The 23,524-nt window shown below is 36.5% G+C and overlaps 1 protein-coding gene across 5 annotated transcripts in view; it reads left to right on the top strand.

Moving 5' to 3' along the window:
• Positions 1-23,089, top strand: part of SLC38A4 (solute carrier family 38 member 4) — a 66,222-nt gene extending 43,133 nt beyond the window's left edge. For 4 of the 5 annotated variants that reach the window (XM_081058546.1, XM_081058542.1, XM_081058545.1 and 1 more), the window contains 14 exons: positions 139-229; positions 761-876; positions 3,699-3,772; positions 4,241-4,333; positions 8,736-8,817; positions 8,908-8,990; positions 9,089-9,147; positions 10,010-10,285; positions 10,418-10,497; positions 11,820-11,920; positions 13,156-13,280; positions 18,172-18,316; positions 19,225-19,322; positions 20,790-23,086. In XM_081058546.1, coding sequence (XP_080914672.1) covers positions 139-229; positions 761-876; positions 3,699-3,772; positions 4,241-4,333; positions 8,736-8,817; positions 8,908-8,990; positions 9,089-9,147; positions 10,010-10,285; positions 10,418-10,497; positions 11,820-11,920; positions 13,156-13,280; positions 18,172-18,316; positions 19,225-19,322; positions 20,790-20,891 — 1,525 coding nt within the window. In that variant the 3' untranslated portion in view covers positions 20,892-23,086. Of the gene's footprint in view, positions 1-138; positions 230-760; positions 877-3,698; positions 3,773-4,240; positions 4,334-8,735; positions 8,818-8,907; positions 8,991-9,088; positions 9,148-10,009; positions 10,286-10,417; positions 10,498-11,819; positions 11,921-13,155; positions 13,281-18,171; positions 18,317-19,224; positions 19,323-20,789 lie in introns of all 5 variants that reach the window. The other variant, XM_081058544.1, reaches the window with a different exon arrangement.
• Positions 23,090-23,524: the final 435 nt, after the last annotated feature.

Raw genomic sequence — 23,524 nt, 5'->3', positions numbered from 1 at the left:
AAGAAAAAAAAAAGTTTTAGGTGTCTTGTTTTTCCTCCCCTTATTCAGTTACTTAGATCACTTGAAAGATAAATGTAATTCAGAGCATTTACTTAGATGTTTTTACTTTCTTATTTGCCTTTTTGTATGTGTTTTCAGTCAATTTGCTAATGAAGATGCTGAAAGTCAGAAATTCCTGACAAATGGATTTTTGGGGAAAAAGAAGCTAGCAGATTATGATGATGAACATGTAAGTGAACCTCTGCTTTCGGGCAGTAAACAGGACTCGAGGGTGTCTGACTACCTAGCTCTCTGTGGGAAAACAGTGTGACTGAAATTTTCCAAGCCTTGATCAGCACATTCTCTGTTTATTCAGGCCCTTACTGGAATAGGGGCTTGTTTTTCCTGTTCGCCATATGGCTGCATAAATCATTTATGAAATTTATTTGTTTGGAGAAATCATTCTAACCCAAATGTAATCTGCAATCATACATGCTTTCCCTCCTTTATGTTCCTCACCCTGTATTTTTTATTTTTACAAAGTCCCCCTGCTAAAGCCAAGCACTACATTCCATTGAAAACTACATGCCTTTATTGAAGTTGAGTCAATGAAAAGCTTTGATTCACTGCAATTTTACCTTTGTCTTCAATCGTAAACTATAATCTCCTCCAGGAAAGATAATGTGAGAATAAGAATACCCAAAAATGGTTCATCCTTTGGCCATATTTTTTTCTTTCTTTTTTTTTTTTTTTGCTTATGATGTATCCCTTTTTCTTCCAGCATCCTGGAACCACCTCCTTTGGAATGTCTTCATTTAACCTGAGTAATGCCATCATGGGCAGTGGAATCTTGGGCCTGTCTTATGCCATGGCCAACACAGGGATCATACTTTTTATGTAAGTGAATGGACACATCTACATTTTGTTCGAAGACTGTGCATACGTGGTGTTCTTTCAATTAACAATCTGAAGTTTGATCTTTGTGAACAGGAATAATCTGAGAAAGTATTGGCATATTCCTCTTGCTTTTAGATAAAATAGCAACCTAAGGAATAATCAGAGCAGTCTAATCATAGTACTTGTTCAACCAACCATCCCTAACCAAGTGGCAGAAACTTTATGCGCGCAACGACCCAAAGGGATGCAGCAGCCCCACCAGTCCATAGGACCATTTAAACAAGTAATTCATTGTTCAGTGGATGCTTAAGATAATTTGGTGTTAGTAGTCAAAAGATCTTTCCCAGAAACAAATCTGACTTTATTACACTCTTAGTAAAAAGACCCCATCCCTAACCAGGCCTACAGAGTTCTGTATACGCTGCTCCCATGTCTCATCCCATCTCTCATGTCCCTGGGTGCCGATACACACTGGACTTCTCTCCATCCCATGAAGGTGCCAGGTTTCCTCTCACCACAGGGCCTTTGCACATGGTTTGGAATCCTCTTCCCTTTTCCTTTTCATTTAGTTCACTCCTCATATCTCAGCTCAGCCTCACTTCCTCACTGCCTTACCCTACCTCCATGACTGGGACAAACCACGTTACTATACACTCACCAGTTTTAATGTTTTAGTATAGTTGTCTGATTCATTTGATTAATGTCTGTCTTCCTTGCTACACTACAATCTCCAGAAAGTTGAGCCCACGTCTGGTTTTACGCACCACATATCTGTATCCCCAAGACCTAGTACATTGCTTGGCACAGGGAATATTTACCGAGTGGCCCAGGTTTATTTCCAAATCTATTCACTTTCATCAAATGTGGTAAAATGTTGCCTTAAGGTAATAATGTCACACAGCTGGCCTGGAGGATGGATACTGCACTGTGACAGACAGCCACTGATGTTTGTGTGCATTACGTACTGCCTGGTATTTTCCAAGACACAGTTGGCAGCACTGGAATTCTTCACAAGAATAAAGTCTAATGTTACTCAGGCATCAGTGTGAACGCAGTTCACAATTTCCAATGCAATGCTAGAGCATTGAATAACTGTCTAAGAATGCAACATTTATATTACAAATATATGCTATTTATGTTCTGAACATCACTTATGATTAGATAATCACACAGCTATTTGAGGGCTAAGGATCAGGCAGGATTATAAGTATTTATATTGTGTCAGTGCTTTCACTGAAGTGTTTTAGTTAGAATATTTGTTTACCTGAGTGGGTTTTTATATTAACTTTACTTTTATAAGCCATGTTTGAAATAAACTTATTTTTTAATTCTCTTCATTTTAATGGCTAGAGATGTATTCACATAACTAGTTTATACTTTTGTAGCATACACTATCTCTAAGACAAAAAGGCTGTCTTCTCCTTATTATATACATACTATTAAAATAATTTGAAAGTTAGCATAGATCACCCATGACTAGAAAAAAGAAAAACTTCCCTAAATCCTAGAGCCACAGATCATTCTCATGGGAGGAGAATATTCCACTTTTAAACCCAAGGGCCTCATTTCAGGCTTACACACATGTAGCAGTTTAATTTTTCCAGAGCAACTAAATTGCTAGACATCGTGGATATGTTTTGTGTGTCCGAGCAGCACAGACGAGTCAGCTCTCTTGCTTAATACATAGCAAGTGACACAGGATTCCATTGGTTTTACTCTTAGTGTTTTCTGCCAACGCAGGCCTGTGTTTAGATTACAGAGAATGCTCATTATTTTTCCAGGGAACAAAATTATATAATCTGAATTAGGTAATTCTTTAAAAATAGGTAAGTTCATAAGGCATATGGAAAAATATATGAACAAGTCATTGATTAGGCAGTTCTGGCAAACACTTTGTGGAAAATAAGAACACAGTATAGAGTAGCTATAAAATTAATAACTCATGGTCCAAATGTACATTTTGCAACACTGAACTCAGTAGGAATTACCAAAGAATATGGTCAATCGTAGGGAAAATGTTTAGTGTACTCTCATCATGTAAAACACATAAATATTATTTTTTTTAAAATGCCACGTAAAGTTTAGTATTGTTCCTTAATTTATCATATGCATACTTTTATCTGCTCTTATTTTTGCTCTCTGATTGTTTTTGGAGCAGCACCAATCACTATCTACATAAAGAAACCATTCATGCATGTGGGCATGTGGAGGGTCCTGAACCATAAATGACTTATTCGGAATACAAAAAAGGAATTTTCCTGCACCCTATACTTACCTGTCGCTGTTTCTCTATTACACAGGCAATTGCCTGCCCCTCTGGTTCACAAAGTGTCTTGTCATCTAATGTGCCAGAACAGGAGCAATGGAGCTCAGACATTACATGCTTTGGGTTTTGTATTTCTAGGTTTTAGATTAAGGTTCAGACTGCTGAATAGCCCTTCAGTATAAATGTTGGTGTGAATAACATGCAAACATGATGCATAGAAACCACGTGCTGAGTAAGTAGATACAGTATCTGCTAATTTTGCTGTATAGTAGCATCTACATTCTGAATGAGATTTTACTACGGGGGAATACTAAAAACAAGATATGTTAGGAAATTGAGGTAGTAGGTTTGGACACATCAAAAAGAGCAAATTCCAGTTCTGTGACATTAAAGAGTATTTATGGAGTCCTGAAAATAATTTATCAGCTTCCCCAAAACCCACATACTTTTGGAAAGTTAACGATTGAAAAGACCCATGTGATGATTTATTGTAATGCCTAACATCATTATGTCTTACTACAGAAACTTTATTTTCTATTCTCTTTTCCTCTCATAGAATCATGCTGCTTGCTGTGGCAATATTATCACTCTATTCAGTTCACCTCTTATTAAAGACTTCAAAGGAAGGAGGTATGCTACTCATTAAGTCTAAAATGTTGTATTTTGATCCTCATTAAAGGGTATTTCAGCCTACAGCTCCATAACTATACGATGATGTGGGTCACTTTCCCATTTCATTTTCTTCTGACCCCAATGACACGGTCTCTCAATGTTTTTAATTATTTGGGCCACTGAGAGGAGTGAAAATTAATTGGATCAGGTGGAAGCCAAATAGAAAAAGATTTTTAATGGATGAAGCAAATGGCAGTTTTGACTTGCTGCATGGAACTAATGTGAATGAAGCAAGCCATTGCTTCTTCTTTGAAGCACATTTGAACCTATTTTGTATTGGTTTTTGAGACTGTATCTTTTTGGGTTTTATAACTTCTATATGGTGCTTATTTACATGTTTGACACTCTATTATATAATTACATTACAGAAATATTTTAGTCATTGAAACAATCTTTTTAACAAGGTTATTTTATCTTTGATTGTAGGATCTTTAATTTATGAAAAATTAGGGGAAAAGGCATTTGGATGGCCTGGGAAAATCGGAGCTTTCATTTCCATTACAATGCAGAACATTGGAGGTAAGGGGATATAGTTTCCAAGGGGCGACTTAACCTTTCCAAAGAAATGTTCAGTACAGAAGAGAACTCTTTTGGCAATACACAAACACTTCAAATACAGAAAAATAACTGCTCTGTAATTTTTAAGTTAAAAAGATATATTTTCTTAAATAGACTTGCTGGCCCTCTTTAATTAAAAATAGCAACATGTAAAAATGAAATATTATATAGAAACCTACCAATTGAATTCTAGATTTAAAATAGAGACTAGAGTAAAACCTGCCTTGATTTCAAATGCCATTACAGCTTTAATTATTACTTTGAAAAATTAAAGCATTAGTGATCATTTCTGTCATTGCCAGAACAGTTGATGTTTCATATGTATGATTGAATTTATTTCATAAAATTGAAAATCAAGCCTCTGAGGGGCATTGACAAATTTTGGAGTCCTTGAGCCCGCACGGGGCCAGCCCACTGGAGGTGTGCGAAGGCAAAGTCTGTTACAGCTAGGCATCAGAAGCATTATAAACCATAGATACCTGGATTCTACAGGTTTTTATAATTCCTACTGAATTATGATTTCCAGAATAAAGCCTACAAATATGTATTTTTAATGGTGTTCCAGGTGATATGTTTGCCCATCTGCTTCCCTGGGCCTATTATCTGTGTCTTTGATCCTCAGAAGGCATTTAGACCTATATTTCAGATGTCTTACTGGCTATGTCCTCCCACGTGGCCTGGACTATATACCCACATAATATCTCTTATCCTTACCTCCTACCCAGTCCCCAAACCTGCTATTATATTCTTCTGTTCTTTCTTCTCTAGATGAACAATAGGAGCAGTATCTAGTTTCTTAAACCAGAAATCTAGTGTCAGCCTTAATTTTTCCTTCTCTCCCTAACTCTGCACGTCCAAATATGAACCAGCCCCTGCCCATTCTATCTCTTACTTACCTCTTGACTCTCTTCTGTCATTCTATTCTCACCAACACAGATCAAGTGATCATTATTTCTGCTCAGACTATTATAGCAGCCTTTTAACTGGTCTCCTTGCCTTGAGTTTTTCCTGCTCCCATATCTACAATAATTCATCATTCAGATTAACTTTCTCAAATTCAAATCTATTCTTGCTTCTCCTGTGCATAAAATTCTTTCATTATTTTCACTGTAAAATTTAAACTGTTTAGCCTAACACATAAGGGTCTTCATCATCTTTTCTCCACTGACCTTTCTGATACCTTTTCTACCACCCTCAAATCTATCCTCTATCTATCTATCTATCTATCTATCTATCTATCTATCTATCTATCTATCTATCTATCCCCTACGTGTCCTGTGTCATACCATCAGACCATCACAAACTATATTCAGTTCCTCTATTCTTAGAGTCCTCCAACCCTAACACACACACACACACACACACACACACACACACACGCGTGTGCGCACACATTCATCCCTCCCCCTTCCCATGAGCCATTGCTTCTCTAGGGTTTTAGGAACTAGTACCTCTGGGCTCCGTTGGCCCTTTTTGTAGGAATCTGATCTGTTACTTTTTTTGAAAAGAAATTTTAAAACCCTTGCATAGATAATAGACTTCTGGATGCACTTGAATTTGAGTCTGTTTCTGTCACTATCTGTAACCTTGGGAAAATCACTTTACTCTTCCAATTTTCCATCTATGAAAATGAGAGTAATATTCCATTTTCACAAGGTCATTGTGGGGATGAAATAAGACAACGTATGTCACCTAATAAGGGTTCAGTATATGCTTCCTTCCTCCCTGGTTCTCAGATTCAATATCCATCTCTTTGGAGCCCTTCTGATTAATTTCTAAATGGGTATTTTTATAATTATAAGAAATATATATGCTAACCATGAAAAACTAAATATATAAATTACAAAGAAATGTTTATGTAAGTCACCCTTAGAAATAACTACTCCAGGTTTTCCTCTATGCCAAACTTAATAATAAATATACTGTTACTGTTAAAATCTCATCTGATAATATTGATTTTCCACTTGCTTTTAAAAATTGAACAATTTGCCTTGAATGTATTTGTATATTATTCTTTTTAATGCTTTCAAGTTTTCATTGTATAACTATACCAAAATTGGTTTACTGAATCCCTTATTGATGAATAGTTGGATTGTTCCCAGTTTTTCACTATTACAAACAATGCTGCACTAAATAAACTTGCACAGAGATCTTGCAAAAAGGTAACCCTTCATGATAAATAAAATCACTGGAATTATTTAGGATGTCTGGAATGCAGCAATTCCTTTAATAAACCTTTATCCAACTATATCTGCTCCTGATAATGGATAGTTAGTAAGCAGATAAATAAAATCCAGACATATTTTAATGATTTGTATTTGTTTTTCTTCATATTTTTATAAGACTACAATCCTGGGTAGAATTTGGCAGTAATGCCAGGATTGTTTCATTCATTTTACTGGTTTCGGGCCACAACCGTATAGGCTTACCACCTCCTCCCCCCATCAAATTTAGCTTTACATTTGGCTCAAATATTCAGCCTTGTCAAGATTTAAGGTATCAAACATTTTGTAGGATCATTTCATAGTTGATCTAATTTAATTCTTTGGACAACTGAAATAACTTTACACATATTTAGCCCTGAACCCAACAGGCTAAGTACCTCTGTTGCTCAAAGTATAGCTACTAATATGCTTCTGAATAATGGAATAAACTATCAAGTGGTCTCCAAGCCACATACATGAAAAGAAGCGGGGCTTCAAGGGCGTAAGATAAAATTTTATATATTGTTCCTGAAAATGCTCTCACTTTCACTACTCTATATGATTACTGGTTATTTTGACCTAAGGGAAATCATTTGGATTTCTGTAGTTAGCAACTCCACATTTAAAATGGTTAATTTTCTCAGTCCCCTGAATAATTAACATTTACCAGGGATGTTTCAACACTGGCAGCATAATGTTGACATTACCCAGACAGGTCCGGGTCGTTCTGAATTTTCAAAGACCAAACACATTAACACTGGTAACATCACTGAACGTCAGCAATTAACAGCTCTCTACAATTGAATGGTACCTCACAGAGCCAGTTAATCAGAAATATCTCCTCTATTTACACTCTGCAAGATTTAGCTTTAGCCAAGGTCTTTGTAAAGATTAACCAAATACTGTTTGCAAAAGACACATCAGCTATTGTAAGAATCACTTCACTTCACAATAGAGAAGAAACACTGGTCCAAAATCAGGGAACCTGTATTTTGGAAATGACAATTTTCAAACTGTGTGACTTTGGACATGTCATTAAAACTCTCAAAATCTTTATATCTTCAGCTACGTAATGACGATAATAATATACGTCTTGCTGTTTCACAGATGATTTTAGATAATTGAATGGAGTAATTGTGCAGAATTAAACAAAGTGGGGAATTATTATCACTCTTATTACTTTTGTTTGAGGTTAAGGAAATACCTTTCATGGTCCTTAGTTTAATATTAATAGTTCAATTTGCAACTCAGGTATCTACTTTAAATATCTGTTAGCAAAAATTCACCAGAAGGATGCAGCATACAGTTAAAGCTACCAATGCAAGACTTATCAGTTTATTTTTAATTGAGTCTGAAGTTGCATAAATCCCTACAATTGTAGGCAAAATTGTGTTATGCATATGTATACATATACATTTTTCAGGGAGAGGGTATGTAGATTTCATTAAATTTTTGGAAGAGTACATGACCATACGTGTATCACTTATCTACATGCTCAAGCAATTTTGCCACTTTGTGTAATTTCTTATTTGGCCAAAGGGAGATTAAGATATAGAGGGGGCAAAACTTCATTGACAAAGGGGATAAAAGCTATTAGATTCTATATTCTTTTCAATCCAGTATGAATCCAGTTTAGACAATCAGTTGTCTGAGACTTTGTGTGCCCCTCAGGGAGATGACAAAGGAACAGCCTGGCACCCACCTGGGGAGAGCCAGAATGACATGTAGTCTACCCAGCTGTACCCTGCAATTCTGGCCTCTCTCTTCTGGCCCATGCCTTTTCTTGCCAGACCCCTCTCCAAGTTATAGACACTAAAGCAGGCACACTCAGGACAGTCTATGATGACTTACAACAATTGAAGGGAAAAACGTGCAAAGTGCAGCTTCGCTGAGAACCTCAAAACTGGCTTTAACACAGAATCAGCATTGATACCGTTAGTACAGCTCCACCTGCAAGAGTCACAGGGCTAAATGTCTATTTTTGAAAAGAACTTGGAAGCAGTACAAAATTTACAGTGGGTGGCTTTTCTTTCCGTTTGGGGGACTAGATGCTCATCGAGCTGAGAAGAATGTATTTCCCAAATGCAAGGACTTCTCACCACTGGCCTGTGACTTGAGCACTGGGCATGCCACTGAGCTGTTGTGTTTTTCATTTTCAGCCATGTCAAGCTACCTCTTCATCATTAAATACGAACTGCCTGAAGTAATCAGAGCATTCATGGGACTTGAAGAAAATACTGGGTATGTCTTATGTTCCCTCTATAATGTCAGGTGACTCATTCTAGATGGTCTTTTCCGATCCCAATGTTCTGGTCTTTCTTTCTCTTCTAGAGAATGGTACCTCAATGGCAACTACCTCGTCATATTTGTGTCTGTTGGAATCATTCTTCCACTTTCTCTTCTTAAAAATTTAGGTAAAGTTGCTTTTAATTTTTATTTTCATTTCATATTCTATTAGGTAAACTGATTGTAGATGCCATATTCACCTTCCAGAATTTCTGTTAACCCCTAGGTTACCTTGGTTATACCAGCGGATTTTCTCTTACCTGCATGCTGTTTTTTGTCAGTGTGGTAAGTGATTTATTAACATGATTCTTATAGCTTGGGGAGCATGACATGCTTTTAGTGCCTGAATTAGTGTTCTCTTTTTTTGTTCTAGTACTTGATTAGTATGAAGCAATTTTTTTGTCTTCTAGTTTGGAATGAAAACAGTCATGAGTGTAAAAATAGTTGAGTTAGAATGTCAAGGCCTTTGCTAATAGTATGTTTTAGGCACACAATGTCTATTTGGACAAAAGGAACCCTTTAAGCAGGAACATGACAATAACCTAGTATTTAGAAAGGTGGAGGAAGAAGAAGGGAAGAGGCCCAGAAGAGAAATGAGTAGACTACAGAATCAGCCATATCTGCATGAATTTGTCATTTTCTCTTATACATGCTACTCATGAAGAGACGGTGTCCACAGTTGGATTAAAGAAGAAAACTCCTCACTTCCCCCCACTTCCCTCCAAAAGAGGGAATTTCTTGTAATATTATAGCATGGATGCCAAAACCTATATAGCATTTCCCCAAAGAGGTGAAGGAGGAGAGGGGAATTTTTAATAACCCATATTATTATTCATTTGAAGAAATAAAAGATATGAAATAGAACAAGGAAATGATCATCTTTCTCATGGAAGAGTATGATTGAAGTTTAGGATGGATTCATGCAAAATGCTGTCCTGTTGACTCTAAGGGGCAGGCCTGCCAACCGTAGTTCCAACTCTTTCCTTGGGACAGAGGCTAACGGAAGTCTTCACTGTCTGTTAGTCTAAAAGGAATCCTCAGCACAGGCCCCTGACCTCTACTCCATAAGCCACACATACGGATTTTCATTTCATTGTTTTCTTCAAAAGGCTAACCTTTTTTGTTTGTTTTAAATCACCGGGTCTAGGTGATTTACAAGAAATTCCAAATACCCTGCCCTCTGCCCATTCTGGATCACAATGCTGGAAATCTGACATTCAACAATACACTTCCAATGCACATGGTACTGTTACCCAACAACTCTGAGAGGAGTGATGTGAACTTCATGATGGATTACACCCACCAGAATCCTTCAGGGCTAGATGAGAACCAGGCCAAGGGCTCTCTTCATGGCAGTGGAGTAGAGTATGAAGCACACAGTGATGACAAGTGTCAACCCAAATACTTTGTATTCAACTCCCGGGTAAGTGAGAGGCCTGGGCCACTGATAAACCTAGAAATGTTGCCTCTGAATTTTTATTTTATAAGCTGAGATGGTCTGGTATTGCCATCTGTGTTGGAATGCTAAACATGCGGTATTGTCTTTGTTTTTCAGACGGCCTATGCAATTCCTATCCTAGCATTTGCTTTTGTATGCCACCCTGAAGTCCTTCCCATCTACAGTGAACTTAAAGAGTAAGGCAGCCATCATTTTAGCATTCTAATTTGCTTTGAAAATGGGCTCATATGTTCAAAGGTGCTGTATACAGTAGCATGGTTTATAGCTTTCTCTTCAGAGAAAGTCTGTGCTACAACCATTCTTCAGTAACGTGCTTTAACCAAAAGGATGTAAATCAACCCCCTTACTGCACTACCTTATCTGCTTCCTTCTTTCCTATTCCTCTACCCAAATGTCCAGTGGAGGGGTTCAGAGAAGGGGGAGGAGGAGCTAACGGCTATAAGGATTTTGGCTTGCATGGGAAATTTAAATTAGAATTTGGGCAGAAAGAGGTGATGTCACCCGAACTGGAAATGACCACATCCATGAAGACCAAAAATTATGGTTAGGGTGTCTGTGCTAAGTCGTTGATGTCACTTGTGGTCAGTTCCTAACCCTTGTCTAAAAGAATACACCACAGAGGTGTGCCAACATCTGGCCTTCATTGTCTTATCTTTACAATGAAGACACTGGCTAGACAATCTTTTATCTTCAAGCTGATAATGTATGAATCATTAATACTCTTTTCCCTTTGAGGTTGTTGATATCTCTTTGGGTATGAACTGGATTGGAGCCCACTTATGGCAACTTCCTTCTTTACCCTTAGAGGACAATGTCATATAATTTTCAACTTATTAAACCTAGCCATCAACAACCTCAGTTTTTGTTCTCACTAAATAGCAATTACTTTCTCCATAAATTCTGATTTACCTCATAAAAAATTTTTGGAACGTTTTCAATTATTTTGGTGTCTTTGATTTCACTTGGAAAATTACATGTAGCAGTTACTCTAGAAGCCTGACAATTGATTTTAAGCCACTGGGTGCCTTGTAGAATGGTTTCCAGAAGCTGTCCAGGTAATCGTACCAACCATCCTGGTAATAATACCAGAACTCCTGGAAGTAGGGCTTTGCTGATTCTAGTAGGTTCTTGTCCTTATTAAACTCATCCACTATAAAATATGAAGTTTTTCTACATTAGGAACCAATTTGATCTTTATGTTAATTACATTCTTAAATATTTAGTAGACAAGCTTACTTATCGACATGAAATAAACTGGTCCTCTTCCAGAAAAATGATAGTTTCTAACACTGAAGGAGTAGAAAAATGGAAACAATCCTCCACAGCTCTCTAAGACAAATTTAAATAAGCTGCTTCTGTACTACAAATGAGGTTTTATAATGAGCAACACAGACGTATGTTCTCTCATTATTTAAAAAATTTTAATTCTAACAAGTGATATGTTCATAAATTAAAAAAAACACAAAAAACACAACTCAGTGTGTTTTTTTTTTTTCAGTCGGTCCCGAAGGAAGATGCAATCAGTATCAAATATTTCCATCACAGGAATGCTCATCATGTACCTGTTTGCTGCCCTCTTTGGTTACCTAACCTTCTATGGTAGGTCACTCTGTCAAGTCATTCTCTTTGTGCAAATCCTAGTGGGACTGATCATTAACCGGAGTGGGTATAATTGTTTTAATTACCCTCTATAAGCAGCAAGATCTATAGATACAAATACTCAATTAGCATGTTATTTTAGACTTCTCATTAGACTTAAGAAAATGGGACCTGAACCAGCCTGGCTAACAGGTTACAACAATTTGTGAACTCACAGTTTATTTTTTAAAAATCCTGCAAATTTAATTATTTTCCTTTAGGTATGGATGATATTTCCTTGGCTTCACTCCCTAGTCCTCCTCAGTCTAGAAGCAATGAGAATGAAGCCAGTTGCATGTTGGAAAGCTCTTTTGATGGAATAACTAACTACCAAGCAAAGGGCAAAAAAAGTATAATGTCATTGAGTTAGAACCTGCTTTCTATTTACTAGTCAAGTTGAATCCGAGAGCTTGGAGCATTAGGCACTTTTTTTTTTCTTATCCCATTCTATTGTGTTATAGTGAATGGTTTTCTTAACAAAAGAAAGTCTATGACTGAATTCCTTTCAATCTTGGAATGTACTATCATATATACATATATATATATACATATATATATACATATATATATATTTGATATATATATATATATATATTGATATATATATATATATTGATTATGCCTAAATATTTCCTCTATGGCATGTGAACAGGACTCAAAAGGAATGGGATTGTTATTCTCTTCCATGAAGTACGGCCCTATAGACAAATTTCAGGGAGTCAAGCATTGAACTGGTAGTATTTGTTCCCACTAATCAGTGTGATCAGCATAAATATATTTTTTGTATAAACTTAACTTTCTACATTTTTCTGACTGACTCAGTAAGTTAAATTGATTGCAGGACAAGTTGGGGGGGGGAACTGGGGGAGGGGGAGCACCATTTGATGGGGTTTTTAAATTCTATTTTGTTTTATGATGCTTCTGTAGAGCAGAGATAGATTTATCACAATGCAAAGGAAGTAGAAAAGCCTCCCAGCAATTTCATATGAGCTTCTACAACCTTATCAACTTCAGGGCCCCTTGTTCACAGATCACACAGCTAATGAGCTCACAGACAGGGGAAAAACAGAAGTGTCTGGATTCCCAGACCTGGGTTCTTTCTACTGTACTCTGTTCCCTCCATAATATGTCACCATAAGTAACCAGTGCTGACTTGACAACACCAAATGGACTCTTTCTCTTCTTCCTCTTTGTAGGAGAAGTTGAAGATGAATTACTTCATGCTTACAGCAAAGTGTACACATTTGACACCCCTCTCCTCATGGTACGCCTGGCGGTCCTTGTGGCAGTGACACTAACTGTGCCCATTGTTCTGTTCCCAGTAAGTACACGGAGCTTTAATGAAAGAATCCTGCTTGACTCCATAGATTAGTACATATGTTCTGACTTGACGGACACTTAATTATAAATATGAGTTTGCATTTGCCATTGGCGTCAGGTTTTCTGGGATCACAGAGCAGAGCTGATCATGGAGGTTTGGGCTGCATAAGTTAAAACCACCACCTATGGATAAATATAGGTTTGCACTCTCCTGCCAACTGGTCTCCTTTCATAAACACTGAATTTACTTATTCATTTTAGGGGGAAAAATAAGCTACACAGTAACCAGCACTGCCCTGTACAGAATGTTCCATACTGTGCAGATTGTGAAACTTTCTGTTTCAAGCATATGAGGGTTACTCATATAATGACACTGTGGTCACTTTAAATGCAGTTTGTGTGCTGAAATATTTTTTTGGCACATTCCTTTTTCATGAGTGCATGAAATCAGATCCTTATTACTATGTTGGCTAATATTTTACTCTTAAATAATACCTTGCCTCTCATATATCTGAAAGTATTTCAGATGACATGCACACACAGCTTTAGCCTAAAATCAGCTCCATCATGACTACAAGGCAGAAGACAGCTGTAGACAGAAAGTGTACTAGAGGGTATCATTTCTAAGCGAACAGAGTAACTGGGCAAAGAATGTCGGGAGTCCTTTTTTTTTTGCATGTGAAGATATCACTAACTAAATTTTGGTACACAGCAGGCATTCCTATCACTGTTGAATCAAAGTACTTTATAAAAGAAATCTGTTATTGCTTCTGTATTTCTTTATTCATAAGACCTGAATATAGTGCTTTGAAGTCATGTTCTCAGGAGATTAATGGACTTGGCTGTGGTGACACAGCTAGTGAGTAACTGTTGAATTAACACAGTGCTCATAGCATGACATTGAAGGCTGTGATCATGTCAATGGAATGGGAAAGTCATCTTTTCATTTACTGATGACCATTTCACCTCAACATTAAAAATCCAGACATCCGCATAGAAATTTCCCCCCTATGTGACAGATAAGCGTTGATATAAATCTGACTGACAAGAATGGTAATTTTGTAAACATCCTACAACAATGTCCATTAGAACCAAAATTGACCGTTAGGAGCAAATTTTAGAAAAATCATTAATTCTGCGTTTTCACTCAACCTTAGCATTTATGAAACACTGTATGTAATTGTGTTTCACCCTTACAATGTTACATTGAGATGATCTGTGTGATTGTCCATCTTTTGCCCTGGGTGATAAGTCCCTGGAGGTTAGAGATATGAGCAGTGACGGCACAGGATGAGCTCAGCAATGTTTATTAAGAAATAAGGTCTCCAAATAAATCTTGCCTTTTCTTGAGATGTACGAACTGCCTTTTCTAGCAAAAGCATAGGCTATTCCCCTTGCTGACATGTGCCATGAACCCCAGTTTGGGTGGGGAACTGGGGTAACTGAACCAAGCTTCCCTGGATGTGATGGATAAAACGAAAGCAGGTCCAGCCTTCCTGTCTCTGTGAAGTCTCACAAGGCTACATTCAGACGCTTTTCCCCCAAAGTGATCGAAGTTGTTAGTGGTATTTTTGTTTGTCTCTTACAATTTAGAGCCAAGATTTTCAGTGTGTCAAATGCTGAGTCAAAGCATGATTCTCTTGACAGGTTTCTTTGAATTAAGAAAGTCTTGACCAATAAGAAGCTTATTTACTTTGCCTTGCTATCCCCACATACAAGAAAATAAAACCTAATCTGCGTTATAATCTGTCCATTTTAGGTATTATTTTGTCTTCTCCTTTTTTTCAACAAATAATTGGGCTCTCTTTCTTTGAAGCCCAAAAAGATATGAGAAAGGTTTTGTTATTGTTGGATGGTTGGATAGTTTTTTCCTTTGATTAATGTATTTATTATCTTTCTTTTCTCCAGTTAGGTTAGTTTTTTCTTTCTTGGTAAAAGGCACATAGTGACGGCTTGAAATGTCTGTTGAACAAATAAGTATATGAAGTGAATTAAGACTCTAACTTTTTCACTAGCAGCCCAACATTTCTTTTCTCTTTCTTAGTAGTAGGAGGGGGATGACATGGGGCAGGGGTGTCTATTATGGGACTACACCTCCTCCCCAAGGACTAATAATGCCACATTATCTTGTGCTTGCCTTTATGCAGTAAAATTCACACAACACCATGAAAAACAGAAACATAAATAATCCCAGCGGGTTTATCAAGAACAGAGAGACTCAAATTCCACCTGGAACATACAGACTCAAATTCCACCCGCCACACCTTACAAAAAAGAGATCATGTCTCAGATTCTCTAGCTACTTCTACTTCGTTTTATCATAGCAAATTCATTCTTTTCACGTATGTTGCCTTCAGATACCCTCTTCTGAAGTATATGTAGATATAAGGCATAGAAATATGGCAGATGTAGCTATGACCTGGAATAGAATAGTGATTCACAGGTATTTCCAATACTCTTGTCCTCAGTAATCATGCAAAGTGAAACTCTTATTTACTCCTCTGCAATAGAATTGACTTTTTTTCTTTTTTTAATTCAGAACTCCCACTTTCCACTCTGCCTCCACATTTCTGACTTTCACATTGGGTCCCCACGTTAGAACAGAGCATCTCCTAAAAGGCTCCTGTTCAGAACACTTTCTGGAAATAACAGAGGTTTTCTCTAGAGCTCCATAGAACTTTTCCGGAATCATTCTCAGTCAGAAGCCATGGCTGTTGCTGAGGACGTTTCCCATTCATAGCATCTGACCCACATTTCCAGATTCTTATCAGTTTGTGTCTGTAAAGAAAAGGGCACTTAGATAAATGAAACAGCAGGAAACACTTTGTGGGTAATAAGCTAGAGTTGCCTCTATCCTGACACAGGCAAATAGAATTAATTGCTGGGGATCTTTAGATCCCAGGCTCACCATTTAAGACAGCATTTAACATGGAATGTCCAGCAAGTTCCCTTTGTTTCTTTTCCACTACAGCCTACCACCACCAGCAGCCTCCTATCTACCTGTTTGCCCTGCTGCCTTCTTCACTGGTGACTCTATGTATCTTCTGTTTTCTTTGGGGTTTTGTTATTCGTTATTCATATGAGGAGCAAGCCTTCACCATTTACTCCAACCATTAATCCTGTAAACTGTCTCTTACACCATTGGGCCAAATCTTAGTCTTCCTGGGAGCCATAAGATCTTAAGAAACCATTTACATTCAGAGGGTCTGTACATATAGGATTGCCTCGAACTCAGCTTATTGAATTCAATGCATTATTGCAACAAAGGACTAAAAAGTACGTAGATGTGAACTGTCTGAAAAATGTTTACTCTAGTTGTTTATTCTATAAATTTAGCATTTTCGGACAAATAAATCCTTAATTAAGCACGGTGTATATACCATAGAAAGCTTATTTTAGACCTACTAGTTAGTCCAGTTTGGACAATATTGAATGAGCACTAAGTGTAGGGCGTAATTTATAGGCTGCTGGGAAAAACAAAATCAAAGCATTTGCTTTCCTCAGTTCTACTTTTCAGAGTGACTTTCATAATTTTCACTAATCCAATTTTTAAAATCTGCTACAAAGTCCGTCTTAAATCATTTCCAGAGACTATCTGGTTTGCAATTCTGGAAATGAAATTGCCTTTTAAACCTGAACAGATGGTTTTAATTTTTGGTGGAGTGGTATGAAAGGAATGTTACATTAGAAACTGCAAGCAATTCAGCTCGAAGTTTTTGTCATTTCATACATGTGTTTCAAAATATATTTTACATTTTCTCTCTTTTAAGTAAATTCCCATTTCCGTGCCATTAAGAGACTTCAGAAGTAAAATTTTAAAATAAAAATCAATCCCAGCATTTCTAAAAAATGTAAAGTCCCAGCTTAACTGAAGTGCTCACTTATTGAAAAGCCAACAGACTAATTCCACTGTCAAAAGTGTCCTCTAAAAGATTCCAAAGATAAGAGTATTTTCAACTTTGTTAAGCTGTTCAGACGTAACTGGCACTCCCTCTACTCACAAGGATCTTTTTATCCAGTTACATCAGAGTAACTTGAGTGGTGGCTGCAAATGGAGCCTCTCTTGACCCTTCGCTTACTTATTTCAGTTGCTAAAATAGGGCTGAAATCTGTTAAGGATCCTGAAGGGAGGGAAAAGAATTGTTCTGTTCAATTTAATTAAACATTTATTGAGTGCCTGCTGTGTGCAAGACCTAACCTAGAAACTCTGAGGAATGTCAAGGTTATTAGGTCCTATTCCTTGTCTTTTGTGTCTTATAATCTATAATTAGGGGAGAGGAGAAGAAGGTAAAAGGGGAGAAAGAGAAAGGCGCAAACAGAAAGAGTATCATATTTTTTTAAATATCAGGTGGGAAACATATTCATTACAATGCAAAATTAAGAACAACCCAGGTTTGTAAAAATTCTGTTCCCAATTCCATGCAAATCAACTGACTGCTCACAATTAATGCTTAATCCAGACTGATAAGACATGATTAGAAATCAACAAGGGTTTTCCTGGGTCTCTGAAATATATCTCATATCTGTTATTTTATCTCTTTCTGACTGAGATTGTTTTGAAGACAAAATTCTGAAAGCTGAGAAAGTGAGCATAAGATATATCACCAAGGAAAATAACACTATCTTAAAAATCAAAATTCAGCATCAAGGTTGCACAACAATATGAATTTACTTAATTCCACTGAACTATACACTTAATGGTTAAGATGGTGGATTTTATGTGTATTTTACCACAATAAAGATTAAAAAAAATCCTTTTGAAAAAACCAGCATCAAAATCTTTTCTGGGAGAAAAATGAAAAACAAAGAAAACACTCCAGAGCAGTGAAAATATTTGAAATAATAAAGTAACAAATAAAGCAATGACCTTGCCTTTGGCTTTCGTGTTGCAGATTCGTACATCTGTGACCACACTGTTATTTCCCAGAAGACCCTTCAGCTGGATAAGACATTTCCTGATTGCAGCCATGCTTCTTGCACTTAATAATGTTTTGGTCATCCTTGTGCCAACTATAAAATACATCTTTGGATTCATAGGTAAGTTTCAGAAAGTGTTTTATTTAGTCAACTCAAGCTGCTATCTCCTTAAATGGTGGATAGGGAGCCACTGTTGGGAACTCCAGGATCCCCAATCCATCTCAGGCACACAGGATTCCTATTAGTCCAGTGGGGCTCCAACTGGTCGCCTTCCCTCCCTCCCAGATGACACTAGAAGTTATGCACAGGATCAGAAAATGTTAGCGCTAAAAGCTACCTTATAGGTCATCTAGTCCAATTGCCTTTTCTGACCGACGAGGAAACTGAACCACGTAGAAGTCAAGTCATGTACCTTGGAGTGGACCCAGAATTTGTACATAGGTCTTATCAAAAACCCAGGAAGGTAGATTTTACCTAGAGGATGCTTCTCAAGTCTGTATCAGCTGAGCATTAAAGGATATCTTTGGAGGAAAAGGAGGTCGATTTTGTAAAACACATTATTTCCCTTAACTGTTAAGGGAAATATATTTAATTCCCTTAACAGGGTCTGTTAATACATTTTATTTTTTCTTCTGTTGATTTGAGGGATTGCTCCAATTTTAAATACAATGTAAAACTTTTATCTATTAGGTGTTACCAACTTGAAAAGCTAGAAGTGGATAGGAAGCGTATGTGATGAGTTCAACCTCTGTAATAGGTGTTGACATAATTTCTAATTTCCTATAAATTTGTAATATTCAGTCTTTTTATTGTTTATTATACATATATATTCAATATGCAGCTATAATGTTAGGTACATTTTAATTTTCTGTATAAACATATCTTTGAATAAGCAAACAGGATGAGCTTTAATGCTTTTAGTGCGAAGATTAGGGCAGGTTTAGAGTTGGTGTCTTTAAAGTGTCTCTACCTTGCCGAATCAGACCTGCTGCAAAAGACATTGATTTGTCCTGTGTTTCTCTCTTCAGGGGCTTCTTCTGCTACTATGCTGATTTTCATCCTTCCAGCAGCTTTTTATCTTAAACTTGTCAAGAAAGAACCTCTTCGGTCACCCCAAAAGGTTGGGGTAAGTAAGCCTTGCAATTTCACCCCCTTACAAGTTGCTCTTTGACTAGAGTCAACCAGAAAACACACATAGTTCAAAGAAATGAATTTATGAACAAGAACAAAAAATCAAAGATGAGCTGGAATTCCCTGGTGGAGAGAAAAAGGGGTGGATTCCTGGCACTCAGATGATTCCAGGATTTCTTCTCTTCAAATATGAGATACCTTGTGTTGAATCCTTACTACCTGTCAAAGGCTAATGGAGTTTTCCCACAGCCACACATATATGCTAGTTTACACCACCCAGCTATTGTTGTTGCACTATATACGGGAATGGTGCAGGAAGGAATTAGGCTCCCGAGCAGTGTTATGAAATAATTTAAACATTTTGGTCATATCCATTAGGTGTGTAAGGCCAAAATAAAAGATACTGCTTTTGCTTTCCCCTGCATAGTACCTTGTTGTCCTCTGTTGTGGACTGAGATACAGAACAGAACCATTCATTTTCCAGTTAACCTCTTTAGATATAAAACATAGTTTTATTAAAGAGTATGTTTTTCTTTTCCATAGTAGAACTACAGAAACATATACTAGAAATAATTATTTTTCCAATAAATATTATCAGTGACCGATTAATAAGGTTTTATACTAAGGCTTGAAAAGAATGCCTCTTACTGAATTACTCTGAATTTTGCCTGGGAGTCATTCACCTGCTGGGATTGTTTGGTATCAAAAGCTCCTCCCATCTTTTCACTCCCAAATTTCCACTCTATGTAGTCCATCTTGCTCGGACTTTTACAGCAGTGTGACCTTGGCAAGTTACTTGTCCTGACCCATTTTCAGTTTTGTCAGATGTAAAAATGAGTGACTTTATATCCTAGATTCTTTCTAGTGAAAAAATTTTTAGCCTCTCCTTCCTCATACATAGAATTAGGAGGTTGATCTTTGCGGTGACGCGTAGGGTTGCTTCCAGTGTTAAAATTCTAAAACATTGTAACACACACACACACACACACACACACACATATTGTGGGTTTTTTCCAAGGAATATGCAACCTATATTAGGCTTTTGTTTTTATTTGTTTGCTTTATAAATTTGGATCATATTATACATGGTACTCTTTTATGACCTGCCCTTTTTCACCTAAAAGATTGTGAGCTCTCCCTAGGTCATGAAATGTTTTTCTCTCACTTAACTTATAAAGAGCACAGGTGTTCCATCATTTTGATACACCAAATCAATGAACCATTACTCTATTTTGAACATTGGGGTTAAATATCTCCACTATATTCACCCTCTTTCCCCAGCTAAAGTTCTAAGTTGACTGAACCACTAGACATGGACATTTGAGCTATAAGAATAAAACGATTCAATATGTAAATCAGATTGCTGCCTTAGGGAAACACTTTACTGTTTATTTACTTTGCACAAAGTATGCTAAGGAGGTAGGGGTCCTCTATTCCCTAACAAGTTCTCTCTGACTTACAGGCTTTGGTTTTCCTTGTGGTTGGTATCATTTTCATGATGGGAAGCATGGCGCTCATTATAATTGACTGGATTTACAATCCCCCAAATTCCAAGCATCACTAACCCGAGGAAAAATACTTTCTTTTTCTACTGGAAATGATGCAAATGATGCTCCAAAAGACATCTGAGTTATATTGATTATAACAAGAAGATTCCAAGGACGTTTACTAGTAACATCACCAAGCACCTTCAGAAGAGAAAATCATCGTTTTTGTCAAAAATGGCTGTGTAGGTGTTTAAAATCTGTGGTGCACATTTCTACCCAGGTTTTACTAGAGCAGCATGAAATGATGTATTTTTGCTGCTATACAAGCAGAATAAGGGTAGTTGTGTGTAATGGTCAGAAGATAATATCTTTCCCCCTCCCATTGCCCTTACTCGCCCCTGCCAAAAAGGTACCAAATACTTGTATTCTCAGAATATCAAATAAAAATACCCTTGTGAGAAAGGTATCACTACACATAATGCCTTTCCTTAATCTTGTACCAAATATTCTGGGTCTATTTAATAACAGAGGCAAAAGGCTGTCTTATGAGCTGTCCCTGTAAGGTACATGAGTGACCACACACCAGGCTAGAACGTCTTATTGTCAACAGTAGAGGAGTATTTTGCCCATCCTGTTTGTGACATTGAATTAGTTACTTCTTCATTCACTAGACTTTTTTTTTTTGTAAATGTTAAAACATCTTACTAAACATAGAGAGGGGTTTTATGTAAAGTGTAGAGCAACAACAAAAATAACGCTTTATAGCTAAACTGCCTGTTCTGGAAGCATTTGCTTTTTTAAATGTTATTCCTAGTCCTCTTGTCATACTTTTATCACTGAACAATGCTTTCCCTTTCGTCTTCCATTCTCATTCAGAAGTTTTAGAAGACCACGATTCATGTGGAAATACATTACCCAGTATTGTTTGATACATTTTTATTTGATAAACATTCAGTGCAGGAAACTGTGATTGCTATATGTTTATGTATATGATCTTATTCTGTAGTCCTCAGAATTTTAATGTATGGTACATTTGATTTTTATTTTTTACATGTGTAGTTTTCTCTCTTTGCAGTCAAAACGTTTATATTATTGGGGGTGGGGGCAGGGAATTAAGTTGATGGGTGCAAAAATCCATTTGTATGTATCTGTCTATTGGGGATATTTTAAATTTGAAACCTAAGTTATATATAGTTCAGTAATGCTCTTCTTTAATGTTTACAATAACATCATAATCATCTACAAGAAAAGAAGTCCCTATTTGCAAATAATTATTAATACTAAGGTTGTTCATTTAATTTAGCATGTCTAAAGTAGCATTTAGCTCATTTTACCTTGTTTGCTGACATTCATTTGCCATTTAATACAATGTTGAGTGGTTCTCCATAAAAATAAAAATGCTAACACTGCAAAGAGAAGCAAACTATTATTTCTGCTCACTTCTACAACATACATGAAATGGATTTAAAAATTTAAAAAATCATTACCTGGAATTTCTGGAGTTTGCTACTTGTTTTTTCAAATCAGTAGCAAGAACACTTGTTATATATTTTATATTTCAGTAGAGCCAAGTATGAATACAAATATCATGAATACAGTACCATATAAGTATGATAATATTAAATCATATTTCAATTGTTTTTTCTAAACTGGGCCTTAAGAAAATATGTATTTTTATATATTATTTTCTAAAGGCAATAATACTGTAAAATGGTGCACTTTGTTATGGAATTTGAGCATTACTAGAAGCTATCATAACTTTTGAGTTACTATTATTAGAAAAAAATTGCCAAGTAGCATCTTTAAGATATATTTTCATTCATCTAAAGACTGTATCAAGATAGCAAGTGAAAAAAAGATACCTTCTGAGTGTTAAAAAATGTTGAATCTGAATGTATTTAAATGTAAATAGCAACGAATAATCCAAAAAAATGGAAAACTGTACAATCTGTATATATTTTGAATACTCTGCATTTGAGATGACTAACTTGAAAATATCAATACATGTAATTCTATAAATATTCAAGAGCAATACTACAGTGCCAAATAATAAAGCACCATTTGTTTCTCATGGCCATTTTCAGGATGAGTTCACCTAGACTGCAGGGCAGACATACATATGGTTTCTTGTACTGGCTAATTTAACCCCATTTATAAACAGATGAAAATTTTATTTTCTTATTTCATTTATAAGATGGTTCAATGTATTGGGAGGCTTTTTTATTACAGAAAGTGTATATTAGTATATAATAAAACGAACTTTTCAAATGACTATGATGTGATTTCCTTTTTTTCTGTTTTTTGTTGTTTTGTTTGTTTCAGGTGTACAAAATAATGTAATAGTTAGAATTTACACCCCTCACAAAGTGATAACCCCCTTCCCCCAATCTACGACCCCTCTGACATGTATAGCTGTTACAGTTCCACTGGCTTTATTCCCTATGCTGTAACCCACATTCTGTGACTATATATGTATATATTAAATTGTAGTTAACATTCAGTATTATTCAGTTTCACCTTCAGGTGTACACTGCAGTGGTCAGGCATCTCCACCGTCCATGAAGTGGACTCCCTAATAAGACAAGTGCCCATCTGACACCCTACAAAATCTTTACAACATTATTGATTATGATGTGATTTTTCTATCTATTTTTGAAGGCTGTGAATTACTTGTACAAGAAAAAAATTTTTAATCCAGATGGCATTATCT

Source organism: Rhinolophus hipposideros, assembly GCF_964194185.1.
Source record: "Rhinolophus hipposideros genome assembly, chromosome: 9".
NCBI classification, from domain to species: domain Eukaryota; kingdom Metazoa; phylum Chordata; class Mammalia; order Chiroptera; family Rhinolophidae; genus Rhinolophus; species Rhinolophus hipposideros.
Note: the sequence above shows the minus strand (reverse complement) of the source record. Positions and strands in the feature narration are given on the sequence as shown.